This window comes from Cyprinus carpio, chromosome B1 (assembly GCF_018340385.1).
Source record: "Cyprinus carpio isolate SPL01 chromosome B1, ASM1834038v1, whole genome shotgun sequence".
NCBI classification, from domain to species: Eukaryota; Metazoa; Chordata; class Actinopteri; order Cypriniformes; family Cyprinidae; genus Cyprinus; species Cyprinus carpio.
Window position 1 is genome coordinate 16,563,113 of NC_056597.1, and position 25,481 is coordinate 16,588,593.

Genomic DNA, 25,481 nt, shown 5'->3' on the forward strand with positions numbered 1-25,481 from the left:
TGAGTGTTTGATGACCAAGCACACGGACAGAGAGATACTCTTTCTTCTTCATTAAGTAAGCATATGCAATGGCACCAAGAAGTATTTGGATACTTAAGCCACACTTACTTACAAAATCAAGTGACATCTTCAGACAAATAATGCTAGAGCTTTTCTCGTAACTTTTCTGAGCCATTTTTGCAATTACCTTAACCTGTCCCATATTTATAGTTATACATGAAGTCAGTTCTCCTCAGTTCACAGGTGTCTTAGCAGAGAAACCACAGGTGTTGCCCATCACATTAACTATGTACATGATTTATTAGCGTTTGATAACCAGAAAGCGTCCAAATACTTTTTGTCTTAATTTTGATTAGTCTGTCTGTTGTTTTATTATATAAAACATATTTTAAAAAAATTCAAAATATTTAAATTCTAAAACTGTGGGATTAAAGGGATACTCCACCCCAAAATGAAAATTTTGTCATTAATCACTTACCCCCAAGTTGTTCCAAACCCGTGAAAGCTTTGTTCATCTTCGGAAAACAATTTAAGATATTTTGGATGAAAACCGGGAGGCTTGTGTCTGTCCCATAGACTGCCAAGTAAATAACAGTGTCAAGGTCCATAAAAGGTATGAAAGTCATTGTCAAAATACTCCATCTGCCATCAGACGTGCAATCTGGGTTATATATCAAGCAACGGGAACACATATTGTAAGTGAAGAAAACAAAAACAACGACTTTATTTAATAATTCCTTTGTCAATGGTCTCCTCTGTGTCTCTCCATATCACCATATGCTGATGGCAGATGGAGTATTCTGACGATGACTTTTGTACCTTTCATGGACCTTGACACTGTTATTTACTTGGCAGTCTATGGGACAGTCACAGACCTCCTGGTTTTCATCCAAAATATCTTAAATTGTGTTTCGAAGACGAACAAAGCTTTTACAAGTTTGGAATGACATTATCATTTTGGGATGGAGTAACCCTTTAATCCCACAGTTTTAGAATTTAAATATTTTGCATTTTTTTAAATGTTTTTTTTTTTTTTTTTAAATGAACTAACACCAGTTCTTAGAATGTGGCGTGTGAGGAGGTGGGATGTACACAGAACAGTCAAAGCAATGCAAATACACATACATAATGTAGGGTACTGTGATAAGAGCATGAATGAATGTATAATGAGCGCAAGACAAAGCCAAAAACCAGACATTTTACACAATTTAGAATTCCTGGTCATGACATATCTGGGAAAAATAGGACGTATGGTCACCCACCTTATTGCAATGACATTTATACATTTTAAGTGTGACTTAAGAGTCCAAATATTTTGGGACCTCTGTGAAAATGGGATTTACAGTTACCCAAATAAGGATTTTTAGATGTTACACCTTCTGGTACTTTTTCCTATCAGACTCCCCAGCCATTTTAAGACATTAAGATTAAGAACTTAAAATGAGATGAGTTTAGGTAAAAAGAGGCATGTACTTGTTCTCAGCAGCTCTATCATGGCTCTTTTTAACAATTTCAATAGACAACCATCCCTGTGGATTCCAAAATTAAAGCAAGCCTCAGGGGCTGGATGTGATTCAAGAATGAAGACTTCAAGGATGGTGATGTATTTTTAGCTACAAGGGCCATCAATTTTAAACACCTTTTCATTCAGCGGCAAATTTGAGCAGTGATATAACTCACAAACATATTTAAGCCAGTTTGCATCAGCTTATAAATATTATAGTAGTTTTGAAAAAAATGGAGTTTTGATGGAGTCATTTGAAAAAAAAATGCAATTGTCAAAATACTTTTTTTTTTTTTTTTTTAGTTTGCATACGGTTATTAAGAGATTAGGGATTGCCTTCCAATGTTTTATTCATTGCTGTGAGCCAACTGAAACCTCTCATTGTGAATTAATTACATACGTAACATGCCTCTCGTGAATACACTCTAGCCCAATGTGTCCTTAGTAGCTCCCAATGCTCAGGAAATGTTTCTGTGTGCAACTTTTACAGGAAAACCTGTGTGAAATGACTTTTGGTGCTTACTATTTAGTGCTTACAATTAATAACCAAACATATTAAAGAAGAATAATGAGTAGTACTGTATGTTTCATAGATGGCAAAGACATCCAACCTAATTTAACAAAGTCAAGATGATCAACCTAATGAAGAGAATATACCTGATTGTTATGCACTGTTAAAAATACCATATTCTTCAACTAACAGACCCTGATAAAGGTGACAAGCATCAACATGTACAACCCTATGGACTTTCAAAGCATCATCAGCATGCCATACATAAATCTATAGTCCAAAAGCCTTTGCAATGTAACTGAAATGTAACATTCCTTGAGTGGAGATTGCAGCCAATTAATTATTTATGAGAGGAAGTGCACTCGTGCCAAATGGAAAACGATACTAGGACTTGTCAAGCTCTTTGGCATCCGGTCTATTAAAACCTCAGACATCTTTCTGTGGCCGTGATAACCTGACCTTAGTGGTCATTTTCAAATGTATACAAAGTAAACAAAAGATTAGGTTATGAGGAGACATAGGAAGTTGTCACGTGGATTATAGCTAAGGAAGTTGGAGGTTTTGGTGTCAAATCCAATTGGTTCCATGACACCTAGTTCAAAATTTTCAGAATTTAGGATATTTATATGCATTATCCTCCAAAATATAGATTGTGGGTAAAAAGTGAACACAATAAACTCAAAATGGGATATATTATGCCAAGGGAAAAATATAATGTGGAGAACATTTTAAAATTTTCAAAACATATGTATTTTACATAAATGTAAGTTTGGTGAAAATTCATTTCAAGAGGTTAATCTGGTGTAAATTCACTATAGCACACAAGGAACAACCAACCTTTTCCACTTATTCTCTTTTAACCATAAACACTGATGAATAAATGTTAAATGGATAGTTCACCCAAAAACTATGTCAGTCCTGTATGACTTTATGTGTAGAACACAAAAGAAGACATCTGAAATAATTTTGGTCATCAAGCAAGGTTGATAATCTCAAAATGTCGTCTTCCACAGAAGAAAGTTTACACAGGTTTGTAGAGAGTAGATAATGACAGAATTTTCATTTTTGGGTGAATATCCCTTTAAGATATTTTTCCTATGTGTTTTATAAAATGTTATTTCAATCAGTTTAATTAAATGTGTGTTACCTCTTAAAAATAATGTTTTGATTATTTTGTAGCATGTTACATAGGCTACATTTTGTATAGATTGCTTTACTGTTTAAAAATCTCTTTAAAAACAAAAAAAATGTTAACAATGGCATTCTTAATTTGAGATTGAAAATGGCATATTTACCTGAACAATTTAAACTAAGACATTCCCCTCAAATCGGCCAATAAACAGCAGGTTCCCAATGTGAAAACATGCCCCAATAAGTCAATGTGTATTGATGGAACTGTAACCTGTTTCCTGGACATTATTAAACCTTTTTGGAGGCAAAACGTTAAGGTATGTGCCTATACAGAAATTGACTTTCAAAAATAAAACCTGAGAAATATTAATTGTAAATCTAGTCTTATCCCCCCTTCACCTAAGCCTAACAAAAAAGTCATTTACTCTGACACGCATCTTCAGAGTTAGTATGCTGAACCTCACTCTCATCTCCAAACATATGTATCTTCACCAATGGATGTTGCATTCCGTTGTCCACCTTCTCCAAACTGACATAACCGACCTCCATGGTGTTAACAGAGCTGCCCTGATTATTAGTTGACACCGGATCCTTGCACTGAATATCAAGAGGTGTTTTGGTGCACAGGCCATGGCAGCACAGAAGTCGAGCAAAAGCATCTCTGAAATCAGAATTGAAAGCATATATGATCGGATTGAGAGATGAATTGCACCAGCCGAACCACACGAACACGTTAAAAGTTGCTTCGCTGACACAATTTGGCTTGTGGCAGAAAGGAACCGCACAGTTCAGGACGAAGAACGGAAACCAGCAGCACACAAACACCCCCATAATCACGGAGAGAGTTTTAAAGAGCTTGGTTTCTCTTATCGCGCGGTGTTGGAGAGGACAGGTGCGCGCACCTGCTCTACAGTTCTGTGCGCGCTGCACTGCGCGCTCCAACGAAGAGATGCTCTTGATTTGAACCTGAGCAATGCGGTAGATGCGCGTGTATGTGACCAGCATCACTGCTACGGGAATGTAAAAACTTATTAGAGAGGATGAAATGGCATAGGTTCTGCTCAGACTCGAGTCACACATTTCCTTGGTGGTCCAGTTGCTTGTGGTGACCGTTCCAAGGTCTGCCCGGTGCCAGTTCAGCTGCACGGGCACGAATGATATAGCCACCGATACGATCCACGTTACGCTGACCATAACGAGGGCGAGTCTACGGTTCATCTTCCTCTCGTATTGAAACGGGTTTGAAATGGCCCAGTATCGATCCAAGCTGATTACGCACAGGTTCAGGATGGACGCGGTGGAGCACATAATGTCAAAAGCCACCCAGCACTGGCAGAAAGAGCCAAACGCCCATTGTCCTGTCACCTCCGTGGCCGCTTTCCACGGCATCACGAGAACCGCCACCAGCAGGTCGGACATCGCCAGAGACACGATGAAGATGTTGGTAACTTTTCCTCTCAGGTGACGGAAGCGCAAAACCGCAGCGCAAACCGTGAAATTCCCCAATAACGTCCAGAGCACGAGGAGAGAAAGCGTGAAACCTAGAAAGATGCGACCCGCTGGCTCTCCATGAGCGCTCAGGGACGTGAAGTTGTACATGTCTTCAAGTGTCACAAAATAACCAAAAACACACCAAAATATATTCCGTGTGCCGGACACCGCATACTCCCGTCCAAAGCAATCCCATCGACTTCAGCGTTTTGACCGGATCTTACGGTTGACCTCATTGTTTCTTAAGACCCTCGCTGAAACGTTCACATGACAGACGACAATCTCAAGTGACTCGTGTCAGGTTCCTCTGCAGGTCACATTCATACTGGTGTAGAACGCCCTCTTTTGCCCATTTTACCCAGTAGATAGCCTACAGTGTCACATAAACATATTTGGACGCTTAATCCACCTCCATAGTGAAAAATGCATTGATGTCATTTAATTACAATAGGCTAATAAATAAATAAAATTACATTATTATTTTTTTTTGTTAGTGTAAGTTAAAGCAAAAGTTCACCTAAAAATTTAATTTTGCTGAAAAACTTTTATTATTATTAACTATTAACTATTAAAAACTATTATTATTATTAACTTTTATTATTTTTTACTTCATACTATAGCTTCCTGTTAAAATATGAGTCCTCTATTCATAGCTGTCTGCAGTAAAAAAAAAAAAAAAAAAAAAAATCATTTTGTCTGGATCAGAAGAGAAATTTGCACAGATCAAGCACCATGTTTAAGTGAACACAGACAAAACAGTTCTAAACAAATATGTTGGTGGACTCTTTCAAGTGTTATAGATTATGGACTGGTATTTTGGCAAGACAGTTTAAAATAAAAATACCTTGATGGATTTCTTTCTTACAAACACAGATTTTCTCTTCACGACATTAATTAATTAACTGTTGTCATGTGGATTACTGTGATCTTTTTATCAGCTGTTTGGACTCTCATTTTGATGGCACCCATTCACTGCATAGGATCCATTGGTGAGCAAGTGACGTAGTGCTGAGTTTCTTAATGTAATGCTAAATTTCAAATCTGTTCTGATTTTTTTGGCTGAACTATTTCTTTAATGTAATGACCTACAGTGCACCCCCTTAGGTGCGGTCACATTAGAGATATTTCAGTGAAATTTTGCATAGAAAATGTCTATTGTCAATAGCATAGCACTGATCACACATAAGTCACTTTCAATCCAAGCTTTCTGATGTTCCACGTATTTGTGACACATACCTGAATCTACCTGGGGAATTTAAACTTAAAAGGAGACACACTGAATTAACTTGAATAGTATAGGCTACTTAACATTATTTGCAGAATTTTATATTTTAAACCATGTCATGTAATATAAACCACTATTTTTGAAATCACATTAATTATATGGACTTTTCTGTATGAGTATTTTCATCCAAAAACAAAATGAAAATTTAAGTGACGGACTGATAAGGTTTTTCATATAATACCAATATCTGAAGCACCGATATAATGTAAGCCTACAAATAAAATTGCTAACAGATAAAGGAGATAACCAATGTTGTATTAGATTATTAAAGAATAAACATATAAGAAACCATTTATTATGAAACAGAAAGCTGAGGAATGTAACAGCTAATAAAATTAAAGAACTAAAGAATACTAGTTAAAAGGGATAGTTCACCCAAACATTTTGTCCTTATTTACTCATCCTCCAAATTTGTATGAAAGGAAAGGAAAGAACTGAAAAAGTCCCTTTACCAGCTGACTAACAGAGGACTTGATTTTGTCACTGACAGATTTGGTTAATAAAAAAAAAGGCAATCTCACACAACGGAAGCTTCAACAACATTTATTTATGAACTTTATTTCACCATAGCAAAGTGGATATCATTATCAACAGTCAAAGAAGTGCATATAGTGGATATCAGCCAACAAAAAGTAATAAAAAAACAAAAACAAAACACTATATATACCATAGGCAATACAAAATCACAATGGGGTATGGAAAACAATACAGCAGGCTTGGCACTGGCCTTGTATTGGTCCAAAACTAGAGTGATCACCATTTATTCAGTGGAAGTTCGGTATTAAGACTTTGAGCGTACACAGTGACTAGTCTACAGCCACTTGGATGTGGAGCAATACTGTAGAAATCTCCCAATAGAAGAAAAAACAGGCAGATGAAATGAAAGCATTTTCAGCTCTTTTTGAATGCATGTGTGACTTGCTCTTCATGTGATCATTTGCATCGCAGATGAGAGATCTGCAGATAAAAATAATCTTGCAGGTTGCATATAGTTGCATTCTTTGATTTTGCATTTGTGATATGAGGTAATGTGAATACCTTCTCTAGTCAACATCTAATTTTGCAATAAGCAAAATCTACACAACCAAGAGCTTAGAGGAGCTAATATGGCATGCAGCATTTTTCACTACAAGTAAAATTCAAATAAAAAGTGATATAGCACAAATTTTTCTTGTAAAACAATTCAAATTTGATAAGATAACTGATAAAATTATCCTTCAAAGTATAAAGAGTGTAAAAATCAAAAGGTCTGATGTCAATAATACCAACATCTAAAAGTGAGATCATGCAATCATCACCATTCTTTACGACAAATAGACTGATAACACAGAATTAAAAACATTTCAGTGCACAGAGAACATGAAAGTTAAAAGTGCTTGTAAGAGCAGATCGTCACTCAGCTTCAGAATGTACTTATTAGTGATACATCTCTGCCAAAACTGATCTCAGACCTGCATTCTAGCACTTTTATCTAGTCATCTTTAGTTCTGTAAGTTGTCCAGTAGGAAGAGCACCATTTTGTAGGATGACTATAGTTACCGGCTTCACAGGGCTTTAAGCAGGACATTTTCACAAACACTGGGGTCACATCAGCAGAACGAGGGTTTTAATAACTCATAACTTTAATAATGTGAGTAGTTATATTAGCATTTTCTTCTGAAATTTGTTACGAATATAAAGTATTTTCTAGTGATTGTCTAGCTATCTATAAGTATTTGTCTAGGTATGTCTTAGCAGAGAGACTATTGTGTACAGTGCACACAGTAATATTGATTGTAGATGGGATATTTACTGCACAGGTAAGGTACAGTGATATTTTGACATGCATGCATTGCACAGAAATCTTTTATAGCATGGCCCTGTGAGAGGAGAATACTGATTATTTGTCAACAGATAGAACTGTATTAATACTCACACAGAGAGACACATACATACACACACGCTCTCTCAAAGTCACATGGGAGCTGCAGAAGGGCTCAACCAAGGCTGGTGATGTTGGAACGACCACCAGGTGGTGCTACAATGCGGTGGCCAGAGCGCCGAGGAATGTTGTCATCTATTTGAGCCCCTAAGATTATTGAAATAATCACAAAAATGATATACTTGTTGTAAAATACTGATAAATGGATACATTATTCAAATCTCCTCACCTGATAGGCTGAAGTTAGACTGATGCAAGTTTCTGATTGGTGGAGGCTGGTGTGTATTGGGTGAGGTCTTGGCAGAGGGTGCTGGGGTTATATATTTGGGTGTGGCTGGGATATCATATACTGGACCATCATACATCCCACGAGAAACTCCCTGCTTGCTCATCACCTTCCAAACAACAGTAAACGACAGGTTTGGTGTTACTAATAGAAACTGAGACATGAACCTAAAAGTTTGATAATACACTCATTTCTACCAATCTTTGTATTTGCACTATAATAACACAAATAACACATCTAGCAATCATTATTATTACCACGTTATTATTTGTGACCTTGGACCACAAAACCAGTCATAAGTTGCAAAGGTATATGTGTAGCGATAGCTAAAAATACATTGTATGGGTCAAAATTATTGATTTTTCTTTTATGGCAAAAATCATTAGGACATTAAGTAAAGATCATGTTCCATGAAGATATTTTATAAATTTCCTATTGTAAATATATCTAAACTTAATTTTTTATTAGCAATATGCATTGCTGAGAACTTAATTTGGACTACTTTCAAATGTTTTAACAGTTGTATCTCGGCCAAATATTGTCCTATCATAACAAAAAATAAATAAATTTAAATATAAAAAATTAACCTTATGACTACTAAAAATTGACCCTTATGACTGGTTTTGTGGTCCAGGGTCATATTTAGCAAATGTATGCTTGGAAAATACTGAACCCTCACGTTACTACACTATTGTTAAAAAGCTTGGTGTCTGTAATTTTTTTTTAAAAGAAATTATTATTTTTATTCAGCAAGGAGGCATTAAATTGATCAAAACTGGCAGTGAAGACCTTTATAAAATGATTTCTATTTCAAATAAATGCTGTTCTTTTGAACTTTCTATTCATCAAAAATACTGAAAAAAGTATCACTATTGCCACAAAAACATTAAGCAGTACAACAGTTTTCAACACTGATAAGAAATGTTTATTGAGCATCAAATCATCATCTTAGAATGATTTCTGAAAAATCATGTGACACAAGGAATAAATTAAATAAAAAAAAATTAAAATATAAAACAGCTATTTTAGTTAACAACAAAATTACAATACTACTGTTTACTTTACTGTACTGATAAATGCAGCCTTTCTTAGCATAAGAGTATTCTTTTAAAAACATAAAAAATCATACTGAACACCAAATTTTGAAGGGTACTGTATATATACCAATAGTTTTATATACTGAGACTGAGTGAAGGTCAGTGAATTAATCAAAGAAGAGTCATACCTTGTTGCGGTACTTAATGCGCTGGTAGGCAATGTCAGGGAAGGGTTTATGTGAGATGAAACGTCCAGTTCCCTGCTGAACCTGAAGCTTTCCTTCCTCAAACACAATCCTACCCTGACTGACCACATACACTGGACCACCACGACACTCCATCCCCTCAAAAATATTGTACTCCAGAGCCTAGAAACAGATGAAGAGAGATAGACTAGAAAAAAAAAATCACAAATTTTCACGTTTATCAAATATAAAATCACCATTAATATTTTGCAAGCATTTAGAAAAGATTTAGAAAAAAAATTTAGTTTGAAAACTTATGTATTAGAGTGGAACAATTCAGCATCCTATTACAGGTATATACAATGCAGTATTACATGTATGTATAACTGAATAAAAGCCATCCAGAGTATCATTCAATATTCCGGCATCTTGCAGAAATTTACAGTCCTCACCGACTGCTGTGCTTTAGTTGTGATGGTCTTTATCTTGTCTGGGTCCCAGATAACAATGTCAGCATCTGAACCCACTGCTATCCGACCCTTACGGGGGTACAGGTTGAAGATTTTGGCTGCATTAGTGCTTGTAACTGCAACAAACTGGTTTTCATCCATCTTCCCCATAGCCTGTAGGGAACATATTAAGTGGTGACTGATAAATGCAACCTGCACCTCAAACCAAATAAACATACATGCCGATGCACTTACCACAGCTTTGTCCCAAACAAAACCCATTCTCTCCTCCACCCCATTGGTTCCCTCGGGTATAAGGGTAAAGTTGTCCTTCCCTATGGCCTTTTGAGAGGTGCTGTAAGCACAATGTCCACTACCCACGACCTGCAGATCCCCACTGAAGAAATATTAAGAGAAATGTAATTACAGTGGTTGCAGCTCAAAAAAAAGAACATTATCCACGCTCTAGAGCTAGTTGTGATGTTCTTTGCAACCATATTTTTATTAAGAGGTTACATAATGTGTCATGGTCCTAGAATTGTACACTATTGTTCAAAAGTCTGGGGTCGGTTTAATGTCTCTTTCTCTTACGCTTACCAAGGCTGCATTCATTTATATATTCAACACTAAAAACTGTAATATTTTTAAAAACTGCAATACTTTTTAATAATTATTTTTTATTTAAATAATTATATATATTTAAATAAAATAAATATATTTCAAATGTAATTTATTCCTGTGATTACAAAGCTGATTTTTTTTTTAATTACTCCAGTCCTTCAGAAATCATTCTAATATGATGATTTGGTTCCTTAAGAAACATTTCTTATTATCAGTGTTGAAAACAGTTTTCTGCTTCATATTTTTGTAAAAACGGCGATACATTTTTTTTTTCCAGGATTCTTTGATGAATAGATATTTCAAATAAAACAGCATTAATTTTGAACAGAAACATTCATAACATAAACTGACACTTTTAATGAATCCTTGCTGAATAAATGTATTAATAAATAAATAAAAAAAGCTTACTGCTCAATTTTAAATTCATTGCGAGCTCCATAGATATTACACTTAAAAAACCAGAGGGATGTATATGACAGCTCTTTGCTGTTTTAATTGGTCATGTCCTCAAATTTATTTTCTATCTTTTGACCAACCAGCTTAGCTACTATAAGAGATAGTCGACTGAGCATTAACTATTGAAGACATTTCCACTAAACATACACTAGATTTGCTTAATGAGCAACCAGCATCAGGTAAATTGCTGTCTTTTCTGTATCACTGAAATTTTTCTTCATGTGGACTAACCATAAAATCAGGCCCAATTGCAATTGTCAGCTTCAGTTAAATATTTGTAATACAAATGGATGTATGCATCCATAATGCTTATGGATATGTGTGACTGTTATGTAGACAAAAGATGCACATGATGGAATGATGAAAAAATGATTCAGACAGGTGATATATTTTGAAATCCCAAAATGCAACACCACACATCTACACTATAAAACTAAAGTTGGTCTTTGCATCCTACACATAATGTTTAATACTTAAAAAAGAATCTTTTCTAGAATTTCCTCTCATCCTTTGGACCCGACTAATGTATCTATGCTAAAAATAAATGTCCTCTCTCCAGCTGTGTCGGTCTGCCTCTATGTGACACTGTGTGTGTGAGTGTGAATCTCTGTGCCTGTGAGTGTGTGTGTGTGTGTGTGTGTGTGTGTGTGTGCATGTGAAAGTATGTGTGGCTGTGGATGTCAACATAATGACATCTCTCTCATAGTCTAGCAGCCTGCAAGTTATGTGTATGTGTGGTTGGGAGGGAGGAGGAGAGTGCTGTAACCATGGCAACAGGAGATGAAAGCCTGATCTATTTTTAGAAATGGGGCCAGGAAAAGGTGTGTCTGCGGCTAGGGTGTAGCAAAGAGCCAAAGTGATGGAGAGAGTAGATGAAAAATTGGCAGATAGTGCCACTTTGCATAGGACTCCAGTATTACACTGGATCTACACTAACTGTGCAAATGTCACAGATGTCTAAAAATGTTGAAATAACTCAAAATTATTTACCAGGCCAGCAGAGAGTGAAGGTGGTCAGGTGTTGTCGGGTCAGGGCTGAGGGGTGGAGAGGTCACATAGGCTGCTGCTTTCGCCCAGTTTTTGCTCCAATAGTGAGATCCATCTGTTGCTAAGCTGGCTGTGATTGGCTCACCAAAAACAACTGAGCCTAAAGCCAAGAAAATAAAGAGAACAAGTCCATAAATTGTAGGACTGGCATATTCAAGTTTGCTAGACATTGCAATAAATACCTTTTTTTTTTAAGTACACCTACAAGGGGTGCACGATAAATATCGGCCGATAATTAATGCGCATCTCGTCAGTAAAACCGGTTCTCTAATTAGCAGTAAATTCCATCAGGTGCGTGATTTCACATAGAACAGCTGTTACTACACAGAACCGTTGTTAACTGACAAGCTGCGCAAATCCACGTTCATTATCAGCGTTTATTTGCGCAGCTTATTACCATTTATGCTACTACACTATAGTTTGGTGTCAATAAGATTTTTTTTTTTTTTTGGAAGAAATTAATACTTTTATTCGTCAAAGATGCATTAATTGACCAAATTGAAACGAACATATTGAGCAGTACAACTTCAACTATCAGTCTTCAACAGTGATAATAATAAGAGATGTTTCTTGAGCAGTAAATCAGCAATTTAAAATGATTTCTGAAGGATCATGTGACACTGAAGACTGCTAAAAAATTCATCTTTTTTAAATATTACGTTTTAAAATATATTAAAATAGAAAATATTGTAATAAAATTTCACAGTTTAACTTTTGTACTGTATTTTTGATCAAATAAATGCAGCCTGAATTAGAGACTTCTTTCAAGAATATTAAATTGTGAATTCAGCATTAAATATTTCACAATATGTGAAAATGTGAATTATATTTCACAATATGCAGTCACCTTTCTTCCGTGCATTGGTCACAGTATCAGCTGCACTTTTACTCATCACTTTGGTGATGTAGACAGGGCAGTTGACTCGGTTGCCAAGGGTGATAGCGCGGAAAACAGCCTCCGCCTCCAGCTGTGAAACAGACATCCAATTACATCAAGACGGTTCTATGGAGTCAATATAATATCACATATATACGCAAAAAAATAAAGTTTTGCAAAGGAAAATAAAGTTTTGCAAACAAAAATTAAAGTATTGAGGAAAATAATTTTGCTTTTTGCAAACAAAAATAAAGAATTGCAAAACATAAATGATACCGCACGAAAGCAATGATTTTGCAATACATATTTTCCATGGTCATATCTACAATTTTATTTGCAACACTGATTTTATTTTGCACGTCAGTCTAGTTTGAGCTTGCGCTGCAGTTTTTCCTGTGCGCTTCATTTTTCTGCGCGTCTCGCTTTGTGACACTGTTTTGACGTGGGGGTGGAGTCAAGGGGCAGGGGCGTGTACAACATGCCTCCCTGGAAGTGACGTCATCGGCCCGAGACGCAGCTCACTGATCCAGGTACTGTCCAGGGGGCAAGGAAGTCGACCGGAAGTTGAAGTCGGCCGCGTGCCGCCATCTTGTAGCAGAACTTCACTTGCGTTAGCATCCCATTGACTCCCATTCATTTTTGCGTCACTTTGACAGCGAATAACTTTACATCTGAGTCGTTTAAAGACTCAATTTGTCCATTATTTATTTCTAAAGATACACGACAATGTATAAAGGGCTCCATTACCTTCTATGTTACATTATGGCCCCGTAGAAACAGTTTTTTGTAAAAATAGGCTAACGATTGCGTCATAACCACTCGACTCTCTGTCGCACAGTAGAGAAATTACCGTACAGACAGGAGGAGAAGCTCGCAGGCAATCGGGGGAGACGTCAAGAGATATGGCGTACTGGCGTTACATTTTAAAATACTATACAAAATAATTAATCAGAATACTTACTCCTGCTCACTCAGGCCAAAGAACTCCCCGCTCAAGCTCGCCGTCTCTGCAAGATTAACGATGGCAGTTTGCACGCACAGCTACTAGAAGGTTTACATCTGTCTGACGTCATCAAGCTTAGTTTGAGTCTGCGCGTCAGAAACGGAAGTTCTAAAAATCGCTAAAAACGGGCTTCACTTGTCTCAATTGAGTTCCAGTGGGGTCGCTGTGTCCATTTCTTTTACTGTCTATGGTACTGTCATGATGAGCAGATGCATGCGAGTGGATCGCTTCCTTTTATTCACTAGCATTAAAACATGCATGGTTTCGTTTTATTAACTTTATTAACAAATGTATATGTGTATTAGCAGCGTTTGCTCAAGTTAAAGAAGTTGTTACCATGCACATCTGTTGTTTATTTTCTCTCGATGTGCACTCTTTTACTGGCATAAAGTTGGCTTGACGTTGGACGTTCGATATTCGCAAATCTAGGGACCGTCTCTAAAGTTACATGCGAAACTACTATACACTTCTCTAACGTCAATAGCATGCAAGGAGAATGACTAACAGTCATGAAAACAAATGTTTAACTGTTCATCCAGGTGTCAACTATAATGCACACCTTTTATATTTTTTTTGATAATTATTAAAATAAAATGTAAATCATATGTAAAATATTGCTACTTTTCATTACCAAATGGACGTAAACACTAATATTAAAGCTCAAAAGCTCAAATGAAAAATAGCAATATTTTACATATGATTTACAGTTTATTTGAATAATTATGAAAAAATATGAACGGTGTGTATTATAGTTGACACGAAGATGAACAACTTTACCGTATGTTTTATGAAAGTGAGTCATTCTGTTCAAATGCTATTGAGCTTAAATTTGTATTTAAGTGCATTCGGTAATGAAAGTAGCAATATTTTACATATGATTTACAGTTTATTTGAATAATTATGAAAAATATGAATGGTGTGCATTATAGTTGACACCTAGATGAACACTTTATAGTATGTTTTATGAAAGTGAGTCATTCTGTTCAAATGCTATTGAGCTTCAAATTATGGCATATTTTAAATTTGAGCCCATTCGGTAATGAAAAGTAGCAATATTTTACATTTGATTTACAGTTTATTTTAATAATTATCAAAAAATATAAAAGGTGTGCATTATAGTTGACACCTGGGATGAACAGTTAACAGTTGTTTTCATGACTGTTAGTCATTCTCCTTGCATGCTATTGACGTTAGAGAAGTGTATAGTAGTGTTCGCATGTAACTTTAGAGACGGTCCCTAGATTTGCGAATATCGAACATCCAACGTCAAGCCAACTTTATGCCAGTCACACACTTTTATAGCATTAAATGTGTATTGTTTCATTTGGTTAACTGCATGTGTATTAACAGTGTTTGTTTTAAGATCTAACCTGTGGGAGGACGCCAGCGCACAGAAGCGTTCTTTGTTCACATTAGTTGAGAGTTACTGCTAGTTTTAAATGTAAAATTATGCAATTCACTTCAAAAACTATAACGTACATCATTAAAGAGGTCTACGACTCAAGTTTTATATCGATCTCGACTTCGTTTTTTCATTTACATAACTCCTGGCATAAATTAATAAATGACTGTCATTGTAAGATAAAAAAAAAATGAAAGGCGATTATCGATTATCAATCAGATTTTTATTATCCATCACATAAACAAAACATAGCCAACACATAAACCCCACATTATCAGAGATTGATCAAATATTTTAAATCCATCCCACAGTCCGTTGATCGTGTCTTTTTATGTAATATATGTGCATATAAGGCTTTTATTATTTTTATCATTATATATATATAATATAAGTGGATGCTGCACACTGCTGGTGGTTGAGGAGAGACCCCCCACATGATCGTACAGCGAATTGTGTGTACAACAATACATTATAAAGCGCTATATAAATGCATCATTCATTTATTCATATAGGCTAAACGTATATAATAATTGATAATAATATTATATTAAATAGGGCTATATTTTTTATATTTATTGTTATGCTTATTTCCCCCTTTTAATTCGTGTATTGCTTACCTAATTAACGTTCTTTGTTAAATTAGTGTTTTTCATTTACAAATGAAACTAGCGAATTATTCATTTATAATTCTAGTATTTATTATTATAGGGTTATTGTTAAATTCATCCTCTAAAGTGCACTTTAATGAAAAGTGTAATGAAAAGTAGCAATATTTTACATATGATTTACAGTTTATTTTAATAATTTTCAAAAAATATAAAAGGTGTGCATTATAGTTGACACCTGGATGAACAGTTAACAGTTGTTTTCATGACTGTTAGTCATTCTCCTTGCATGCTATTGACGTTAGAGAAGTGTTATAGTAGTTTCGCATGTAACTTTAGAGACGGTACCTAGATTTGCGAATATCGAACGTCCAACGTCAAGCCAACTTTATGCCAGTAAAAGAGTGCACATCGAGAGAAATAAACAACAGATGTGCATGGTAACAACTTCTTTAACTTGAGCAAACGCTGCTAATACACATATACATTTGTTAATAAAGTTAATAAAACGAAACCATGCATGTTTTAATGCTAGTGAATAAAAGGAAGCGATCCACTCGCATGCATCTGCTCATCATGACAGTACCTGGATCAGTGAGCTGCGTCTCGGGCCGATGACGTCACTTCCAGGGAGGCATGTTGTACACGCCCCTGCCCCTTGACTCCACCCCCACGTCAAAACAGTGTCACAAAGCGAGACGCGCAGAAAAATGAAGCGCACAGGAAAAACTGCAGCGCAAGCTCAAACTAGACTGACGCGCAAAATAAAATCAGTGTTGCAAATAAAATTGTAGATATGACCATGGAAAATATGTATTGCAAAATCATTGCTTTCGCGCGGTATCATTTATGTTTTGCAATTCTTTATTTTTGTTTGCAAAAAGCAAAATTATTTTCCTCAATACTTTAATTTTTGTTTGCAAAACTTTATTTTCTTTTGCAAAACTTTATTTTTTTGCGTATATATGTGATATTATATTGACTCCATACGGTTCACTCTGCAGAAACTAACTGGATAAACAGTTACTCAGTTACACGTCTAAACAGTTTGCCAATTTATTGATTCCACCTCCTCTGGGCGGCTCAGTGGGTGGCCCTCCGGACCAGTGATGCCCATTCCCAAGATTTTGCTTTGTTCCTTTAACACAAATATTGAAAAAACAGTAAGTGGCAGAAGAGTGTGTTTGAATTCTGTATGGCATTAGCTCATTAGACAACAGGTACCTGTGCTATTAGGTCTCCATTCTCTGCGTGCACCAGCACCACTGCTCCCAGCTCCTTAAGGAATGAGAATGCTTCATACAACTAGATGAGAGAAAGAAAGAGCGATCAAATGAGTTATTTTATTATATCACAGTACACAAGATGTTCTATAGATGGAAGCATAGATACCTAACCTGAGAGTCAGGCATTTGAAATAACCCTTTGTAAGCCATGTACACTTGGAAAGAGTTGATTCCTGCCAAAAGAAGAGCACATTAACATGCATTTCAGAAAAAAATACTGTACCGTTCAAACGTTTTGAGTGTGTAACATGGTTTAATTTTTTGAAAGACTTCTATCATTCTCACCAAGGCTGGATTTGTTTGATAAAAAAAAACACACAGTAAAACTGTAATATTGTGAAATATTATTGCAATTTAAAACTGTTTTCTGTTTTAGTACATTTTAAAAAGCAGTTTATTCCTCTGATGGTAAAGCTTGTATTTTTTTTTTTAGCAGCCTTTACTCTAGTCTTCAGTGTCACATGCTGATTTACTGCTCAATAAATATTTTTTTATTATCATCAATGTTGAAAACAGTTGATCTGCTTAATATTTTTTGAAACCATCGTACATTTTTTCAGGATACTTTATGAACAGAAAGTCCAAAGGAATATTAATTTGATATAAAAAAAAATTGTAACACTACAAAGATAAGTGTCTTTACTATTACTTTTGATCAATGTAATGTGTCCTTGGTGAATAAATGTTCTTTTTTCTTTTTTTATTGACTAACCCCAAACATTTGAATGGTTGTGAATTAACAATCATCAGCTTTTGGCACATGTTAACAGGTGGCTCTGAAACATCATGTTATGTGGCTTTAAAAGCACAAAATACTTTTAGCTTTGCAAATACTGTCACATTTTCAAATATGTGTTCACCTTTTTCCTGTACCAGCTGTTCCAGCTCCTCCTTCACACCTTCATGCCAATGAGGGATATCCACATGAAGTGAATAATCACAGCAGGACTTTTTATCAGCCGCTTCCTGCCACTTCTCAAAGGCCTCCAAAAGACTGTAACCAGGCTGTGGAGTCACATGGTCAACTGAAACAGAAAATGATGGATTCTGCTCAAAATGTGTTTGAGATTTTTTATGTTTTGATTGATTTTTGAAGATTCTATTAATTAATTCCTATTATTTTCTGTTGAAGATGCTGTTACTTTGCTGCTTTAGTCCTAAATTACACTTTTAGACTTTTTATCATGCACAGACTCTTCTCTTGTCTCTGACTGCTAGAGAAAACAAAATCTGATTGGCTATAGCTGACATGCACGACTGAGGGCATGTCCTTGTAGCAAGCAACAACAGACATATTTGGGACACTGCTTTGCTCTCACAGGGAGATGCAAGTGAGTCCTAGTCCAAGAAGTTGCTCCGAACATTTGGCACTGCATCCTAAATATTCAACATACTTGAACCTTTGCCACAATCCTGAGATCAAATGTCATTCCAGTCCTTTTTTTATGCCAGATTAACAATTCATCCAGACTTACTGATCATGGTGGTTCCTCCTGCCAGAGCAGCTTTGGTGCCCTGGTAGAAGTCATCCACAGGTGGAGTGCCCAAGTAAGACTTATGCAGGCAGGTGTTCACATCAATACCTCCAGGAATCACCATACACCCATTAGCCTCAATCACCTTCACGCCCCCCGGCACAATCAGGTTCTCCCCAACCTGTCTGAAGGCGACATGGGAAATCAATACATTACAAACACATTACATACTACAAAAAACACAATACATACTACACAAACACATTACATACTACACAAACACATTACGTACTACACATGAACTATATTACACGTCAGACCAAAATACAGGTGTGCAATTGAAAAAAAAAAAAGTTATAAAAAAGTTATAAAAAGGTTTTAATTTCCTGATGCCACATGAGAACTTTCATATGATGCTAAATTTAACATGTTATGCAATATAATGCAATTAAGCATTATTTAATTCTATTGACAGCCACATTTTTTTTAACATAAAGAAACACAACAGAACAGAAAGAAAAACAAATCTACATAATCTACCTCATAAGTGTCCACTCACCAGTATGAATGGGTCTTTAAAATCATATAATTCATATTAATAATATTTTCTTGTGCATGAGCATAAATCCTTCTTCAAAGTAATTGTCAGCAAACAATAGACAATTATTTCAGATTTCTAAATTTGAATTAATTGTTTTGAAATATCATTAACATTAAGCAAACTGGACATTTTACATTCTTGAAATACCTGCATGTAACTACATCTGTAATTACAATGTGTTTAAACCTACCCATACCACCAAATCTGTCCCTAATTTTACCCATATCCCACCTCAATAGCAGCAAAAGTGTTTTGCAATACAATATGAACAAAATCAGTACTTATTTTTGATGCAGTTAAACCCACTTAATATAAAGTGGGACCAAATAACATTCCAGTAAAACTATGAATTAATATATTTTGTAAGATGCTGCATAGACCAATTTTTTTCTTTTTTATTGAATGTGACTTGATTGGTGTGCAGTTTTCATGCATGCATCATTCATATTTACAACAATGATATGCAATTGCTACAGAAAAATTGTATAGTGCTTTGTGAAAGTGTGCATTTGCTTGTGCATGGTGTCTTACTTAATAATTCCATCTTCAACATAAACCTCAGCATATAGCGACTGATCATCATTGACCACTCTTCCACCTTTAATCAGCAGCCGCTCGCTCTGAAGAAGAGAGGAAAAGAAACACAGAGAGCGAGCAAGAGAATGAGTGAATCCAGCAGCAGTTTAAACCTTATTTTACCTGCTATATTTGCAATTCAGTGAAGTGCTCTTACAACCACTGATAAAAGAGCCTTCTGCACACTTTCAGCCTCACACTCTGTGAATGGGTGGGGTTCTATGAACAGAGAAGAGCAAATGTGGTAATGTGGAAAGATGTTAGGTTGCCATGGTAACCTCGCATCACCCAGTTGACAGGAAGGCACATACCTTTTTTTCCTAAACTGATCCAGGCTTCATTTTCAAAGCAAAAACCTGAATATAGGCGCTATTCCTAGATGTCAATCAGGCAGAGATCGCAAAGATTGCTTTAGTCTGGGATTAGGATCATTCTAATCATAACTAGAGGCAAAAATACAACACATAGGGCTCGTATTCGTATGTTCTTTAATTGGTTTAATGTGTGCACTGGCATTTAAAAAACAAGTCTGTTTATTCCAGATTTCTGCTCCTGGCGACAGACCCTGTTGCGTCTAGTCCGCTGCATATGCACTCGCCATTTGTCAAATCAAACGCGTCCAACAAAGCTGCTGTAGGTTCATGCACGATTTATTATTTATCCTGGCATCAATTGCAAATGCAAACGGAGCGTTCGTCGTTTCGTGCACGGCAGGGATGTGCTACTCATTGTAGCAGTAATGGTAACCTTTCCTTTGGCTGATTTCATTGCTCTTAGCGGCCTCTGCTTTGTTGGCTCGCTAAGAATTTAATCCCTTCTCGTTTACCCCACGCGCAGGATTTACCGGGAGCAGAAGGGTCGCCATGCAGCCGGTGTCTTACCGTCAAATGCGGGATGTTCTTCTTTCCTTGGAAGCCCGTCCCAGACATCTCTCTTTATGATTTGAGGAAATGAACAATGAGCAGTAACCCGCTTCTTTCTAGCGCTCCGTTAGTGCTGCAAAAGCGAGCGCCTCTCCCGAGGGGTGTGTGTGTGTGTGTGTGTGTGTGTGTGTGTGTGTGTGTATCTGTTCGCATGTTAGAAGACGTGTTTTGTATTAGAGTGTATGTTGGAGCGCCCTCCTCACATGAAACAGAGAGAAAACTGGGCGAGAATCGGTAAAGAGAATGTCGGCGTTATGGGTCAAAAATGGTCTAGGCTACTAATAGTTTCGTAAAATTTGATTTTGTTTAATAAGGTTCATTCATAAATTAAAACGGAGTCAAAGTACGTTTCTAATTTTATTTATTTATTTACTTATTTTTAATTATGAAACGGCTAGTTCATAAATAACGTTCTACGAGGAAAGATAACATTTTTGGATTCTTGGAATGTTACAAATCGACGTTCCTAGAATGCTGATTTGGGCTATCAACTAAAAGAATGTTGCGCAAGCATGCTAACCTTAAAGTATCGTTCCAATAAAACTGGCAAAAATCAAGTGACAAACGTGACAGTAAAATAATACAAAGGACATTTACTAAATAGAAGATGCAACTTAAAAAAAGAAATTCTGGAAATGCCCCATAAATGGGATTTATTTTTTTATTTTTTTTTTTTTTTTTACTTATGGTAGCATTACTGCAGGGGCGGCGTTTCCGTATGGCAGTTGCCATACCCTAGCCCAGTCAGGTGCCATAAAAATTATCCAAACTTCATATCTCTATTATAATTTGTTATTATTATTTTAAATCAGATGGTTTTACAAATATTTAACCAATGATAAGTATTAAAAAGAGCTTGTCAGTAAAACTCCACTGGATCCTCAAGCTCTCAGCGAAACCTCTTAACCCCGCCTCCACTCAGATTGACGCGCCGCCGCGCATAGCCTGGAGGTGACAGATCTCCGCTTTTTCGCAATGCAAGGGTAAATAAATAACTGACGTTGTTTGAATAGTACAGCATTATCTTTACTCAAACACTTTGTCTGTAAAGGCTAATGTTTTTGTGCGTTTAAAGACCTAGAAGTAGGTGATTTGCCATCTAGCCAATATACTTTGGTACGTTTTAAATATCCTGTGCATAAGCGCTTAATCGTTTATATCATGAGATTTTGGCCAAGTGTATTAAACAACAAGGAAAACTAAGCGCCCATATAGCAACAATAAACGTTATATAACCTGTAAAAGTTGGTGAAAGCGTAAAATGCGATGTACTTGCCTCAGATGCGGCCGTTCTTGACAGACAAAACACCCCAGACAGCAATAATATTGGCCCAGATCCGGCCCACATCTGGCCCGTGTGAAATCCAGGCTAATTCAAACTTAATTTTGAAGTTTTATTTTTTGTTTTCTTATAGTAAAATTACAGTATGCTATTGGATTTTAAATCTTATGCTTTTCCAAATAGCCTATACGGTTTTACTTTCGCATAATAGACTAAAACATGCTATTTTATTATTATTTTATTATTATTATTATTATTATTTAGTTTTCTTATTATAATAAAATTCCAGCATTTGATTGTAAAATGTTTCTTTTTTAAAAAATCATATAAAGTATTGTAACAGTTAACTAAGGTTTTTACTTTCGCAATTTATGTCAGAACAATTGGTAGCCTACTTGTTCATATGCTTTACAAAGCGATAGGCCTATTGTTATTCTTTTATGGGGTAAACTTGAACCTTGTGTAGCCTGCTTGCATGGTTTAAGGTTCAAATCTGCCGAAAATTGTCACGCATAACATTTAAGCCCACCTTCCCGTTGTTTTGCTCATAACGACATTCCTTTTCAGTCTGATCCGTGATTTCGACACCCGGACGCCCGTCGTCCCTCTCACCCGGAGAGCTGATGGTCCCCCCGCTGATCTCATAAGCTTCAAAGTCCCCATCCACGATGCGTTCCCTGCTACTGCTCCGTGAGCTCCTGTTGCCCTTCCTCCCTACGGCGTACTGGTCAAAATCAATAGTCTTGCTATCATACGCGCCCTCGACGGAGCTAAACATTCCGTGAGACTTGTGACGCTGGTTGGGTCCGGTCGAGATGGGTTTAGCCAGGTACACAGGGAGCTCATCCTCCCGGTTCCACTGTCGCCTACAGTCCGACATCACTCAGGAGGGAGATGATGCTCTAATACAATGATGAAGCGAGACGCCAGTGCAGAAAACCAGGTCAGCCTTGGTTTGCCTGGGGATGCGGAGGTCGCAGCTTGCAGACTGATAATGATGCTGCGATCTACTTTCCCGACAGTGATAGCCTAAATTAACGCGTTTTATTATGAGCTATAGTCCGAATAAAATTGGATCCTCAAGTTCTCTCTGAGCATTGGTAAAAGCAAATTAAGTTAGGCTACTTGTTTTATTTAGACCTATATCAAAGTGTTTTTTCCTGTTTATTTTGTCGAAATGAAGATTTGGGCAATGCAGTGAATGCCATCCTCCATCCGAAAGTGCGTGCAAGATGCGCAAAAACACTGCAGTGAGCTGCGCTGACTTAAAACTACCAGTCTGGGTAAACGCATGGAACTTTGGAGAGCTCTAGTGGTGTTGCGTGTCGTGAACATATCTTTCAAATGAAACTGTTTATTTACACTATATGAATATGAATATTCTCCTTCTTGAACAAAGTGAATGGACCAGGGCAGCTACTCAGTGTTATTTAGCTAAACTATGATTGTTTTCTTTTTATCAACCTTTTTCTTTACCTTACTGTCTCACAGTTAGACAAACAAACAAATACATATATTTTGAATTTTGTGGGATGTACTTAAAGCACCCTTTCTGGCGTCACACTTTTCAACCATGAACAACTGTTTTTTAATGAATAGGTTGGGTGAGTGAATGAATGACTTCTTCATAACAAAAACACACTTATCGCCACCTACTGGCGTAAATGCCCGATTGCACTAAGACCGACATAACGATAAATATAAATAGCTTATAGAATATAATTCTTCACATTCAGAACGACTTTTACAGCTGATGTTCACAAAATTGACAGCCAATCAGAATCCATCAACTTTAAAGAGCTCGAGCATTTGGCAAACAATTATAATAAACAGAAAATGATCATTCTTTTGGATTGGACAGTAATATAGGCTAGTTATCGTTGTAGTAGGGGTTAATGGTTCTTAACGACGGAAACCTTAATTAATGATTGGATGTTTAGTAAACAGAATAGTTTCAAAATATTCGAGCTGAGATGAATCAAATCAAAACCCCCAACCACTGTTCAGTCTAGCCTTGGTCCACGGTGTCTCCTCCTTTTTCATCTTTGTTTCACAAATAGCATGGGGTGTAATTTACATTTGGAGCTGCATGAGCGTCCCGCAACACTACAAACTGCGTCTTCTGTGAACAGGCATAAAAGATATTACTGCGAGCTAAAATATATTATTTTTTCGTTGACATTTAGTGGTTGCCCATAGGTCTACCGACGTTCATTCACTGAACCTCCTTCACGATTTTATCAAGATAAAAAAGGGTCACAATTATTATTTCACGCTATTCTAAGCTTACCCTCTAGTCTTTCGCCACAGTAGGACTGATATGTGTTTGTTTTGTCATGCGGATCCAAATTAAGTGCGATGATGACAATCCTTTTGGCAATGCCATTCACTGACTGCTCGAGTCCTATCCAATCAGAGAGGAACTCTTTGATTGGCACATGAATTATCCAGTCGGAGCTCATTCTCTGGAGGTATGGTGGGTTTTGACAACTGCGATTCCTTAGTGGGGCTCTGGTTTCACAGAGCTGTTATGTGTGGACAGCACAGAAAACTTTTAAAAGAGTTTATATTTGTTGTGTTACGCCAGATATTGAGGAAGACTGTTCATTCAGCTTAAATGAGTAAGTTGTTTCAATTCACTTTTAGTTTGAGTACTAAAAATACCTTTAATTTCAGCACAGTTATTCTCTAAGGTCTGTCAAAACATAATATTGTGTATATTGTATACACACATTATTAGGTATATAGTAGGTTATCAAAATGTATATAAAAATGCAGTTAACATGTAAAAAACATGTGATAAATTTGGTTATTTATACAGGCTAATTAAATATGTAAGAAATTAGATCAAGTGATTAAGTTATTCTTTGTAAGCTGATATACACTGTATACATTTGTGTAGTGTATGTAGTAGAGTTTAGATGTCAAAAGCATGTTATGAAGTTGGTAGGCTAACCGATTGTGTAAGAACACATATACAGTACAGGTCAAAAGTTTGGAAACATTACTATTTTTTATGTTTTTGAAAGAAGTCTCTTCTGCTCATGAAGCCTGCATTTATTTGATCAAAAATACAGAAAAAACAGTAATATTGTGAAATATTATTACAATTTAAATAATAGTTTACTATTTGAATATACTTTAAAAAAATAATTTATTCCTGTGATGCAAAGCTGAATTTTCAGCATCATTACTCCAGCCTTCAGTGTCACATGTAACATCCAGTCTATCACATGATCATTTAGAAATCATTCTAATATTCTGATTTATTATGAGTGTTGGAAACAGTTCTGCTGTCTAATACATTTGATGAATAAAATGTTAAAAAGAACTGCATTCAAACAAAATAAAAAAAAATCTAATTCTAATAATATATATTCTAATAATATATTTTCTTTACTATCACTTTTTATCAATTTAACACATCCTTGCTGAATAAAAGTATTGATTTTATTTAAAAAAAAGAAAGAAAAAAAATTACTGACCCCCAAATTACTGACCAGTAGTGTATATTGTTATTACAAAAT

General features: G+C 36.1%; 2 protein-coding genes across 3 annotated transcripts; both read right to left on the reverse strand.

The window, feature by feature from the left end:
* Positions 1 to 3,160: 3,160 nt before the first annotated feature.
* On the reverse strand, positions 3,161 to 5,009 carry LOC109103360 (D(1B) dopamine receptor). The gene has a single exon (XM_019116766.2). It carries the CDS (start codon positions 4,743 to 4,745, stop codon positions 3,564 to 3,566), a length of 1,182 nt encoding a protein of 393 aa, XP_018972311.1. The 5' UTR covers positions 4,746 to 5,009; the 3' UTR covers positions 3,161 to 3,563.
* A 1,440-nt stretch (positions 5,010 to 6,449) lies between these two features.
* On the reverse strand, positions 6,450 to 23,217 carry crmp1 (collapsin response mediator protein 1). Of its 2 annotated transcripts, none has more exons than XM_042716748.1 (14): positions 22,484 to 23,217; positions 19,705 to 19,793; positions 18,573 to 18,757; positions 17,958 to 18,122; positions 17,209 to 17,270; positions 17,036 to 17,116; positions 16,881 to 16,949; positions 12,772 to 12,892; positions 11,868 to 12,024; positions 10,056 to 10,197; positions 9,804 to 9,974; positions 9,355 to 9,534; positions 8,073 to 8,238; positions 6,450 to 7,990 (listed from the first exon to the last, which is right to left on the reverse strand). In XM_042716748.1, exons 1-14 carry the CDS (start codon positions 22,832 to 22,834, stop codon positions 7,899 to 7,901), a joined length of 2,031 nt encoding a protein of 676 aa, XP_042572682.1. In that variant the 5' UTR covers positions 22,835 to 23,217; the 3' UTR covers positions 6,450 to 7,898. The 2 variants fall into 2 exon arrangements, with proteins under 2 accessions (XP_042572682.1, XP_042572683.1); XM_042716749.1 differs by lacking the exon at positions 22,484 to 23,217 and adding an exon at positions 20,631 to 20,802.
* Positions 23,218 to 25,481: the final 2,264 nt, after the last annotated feature.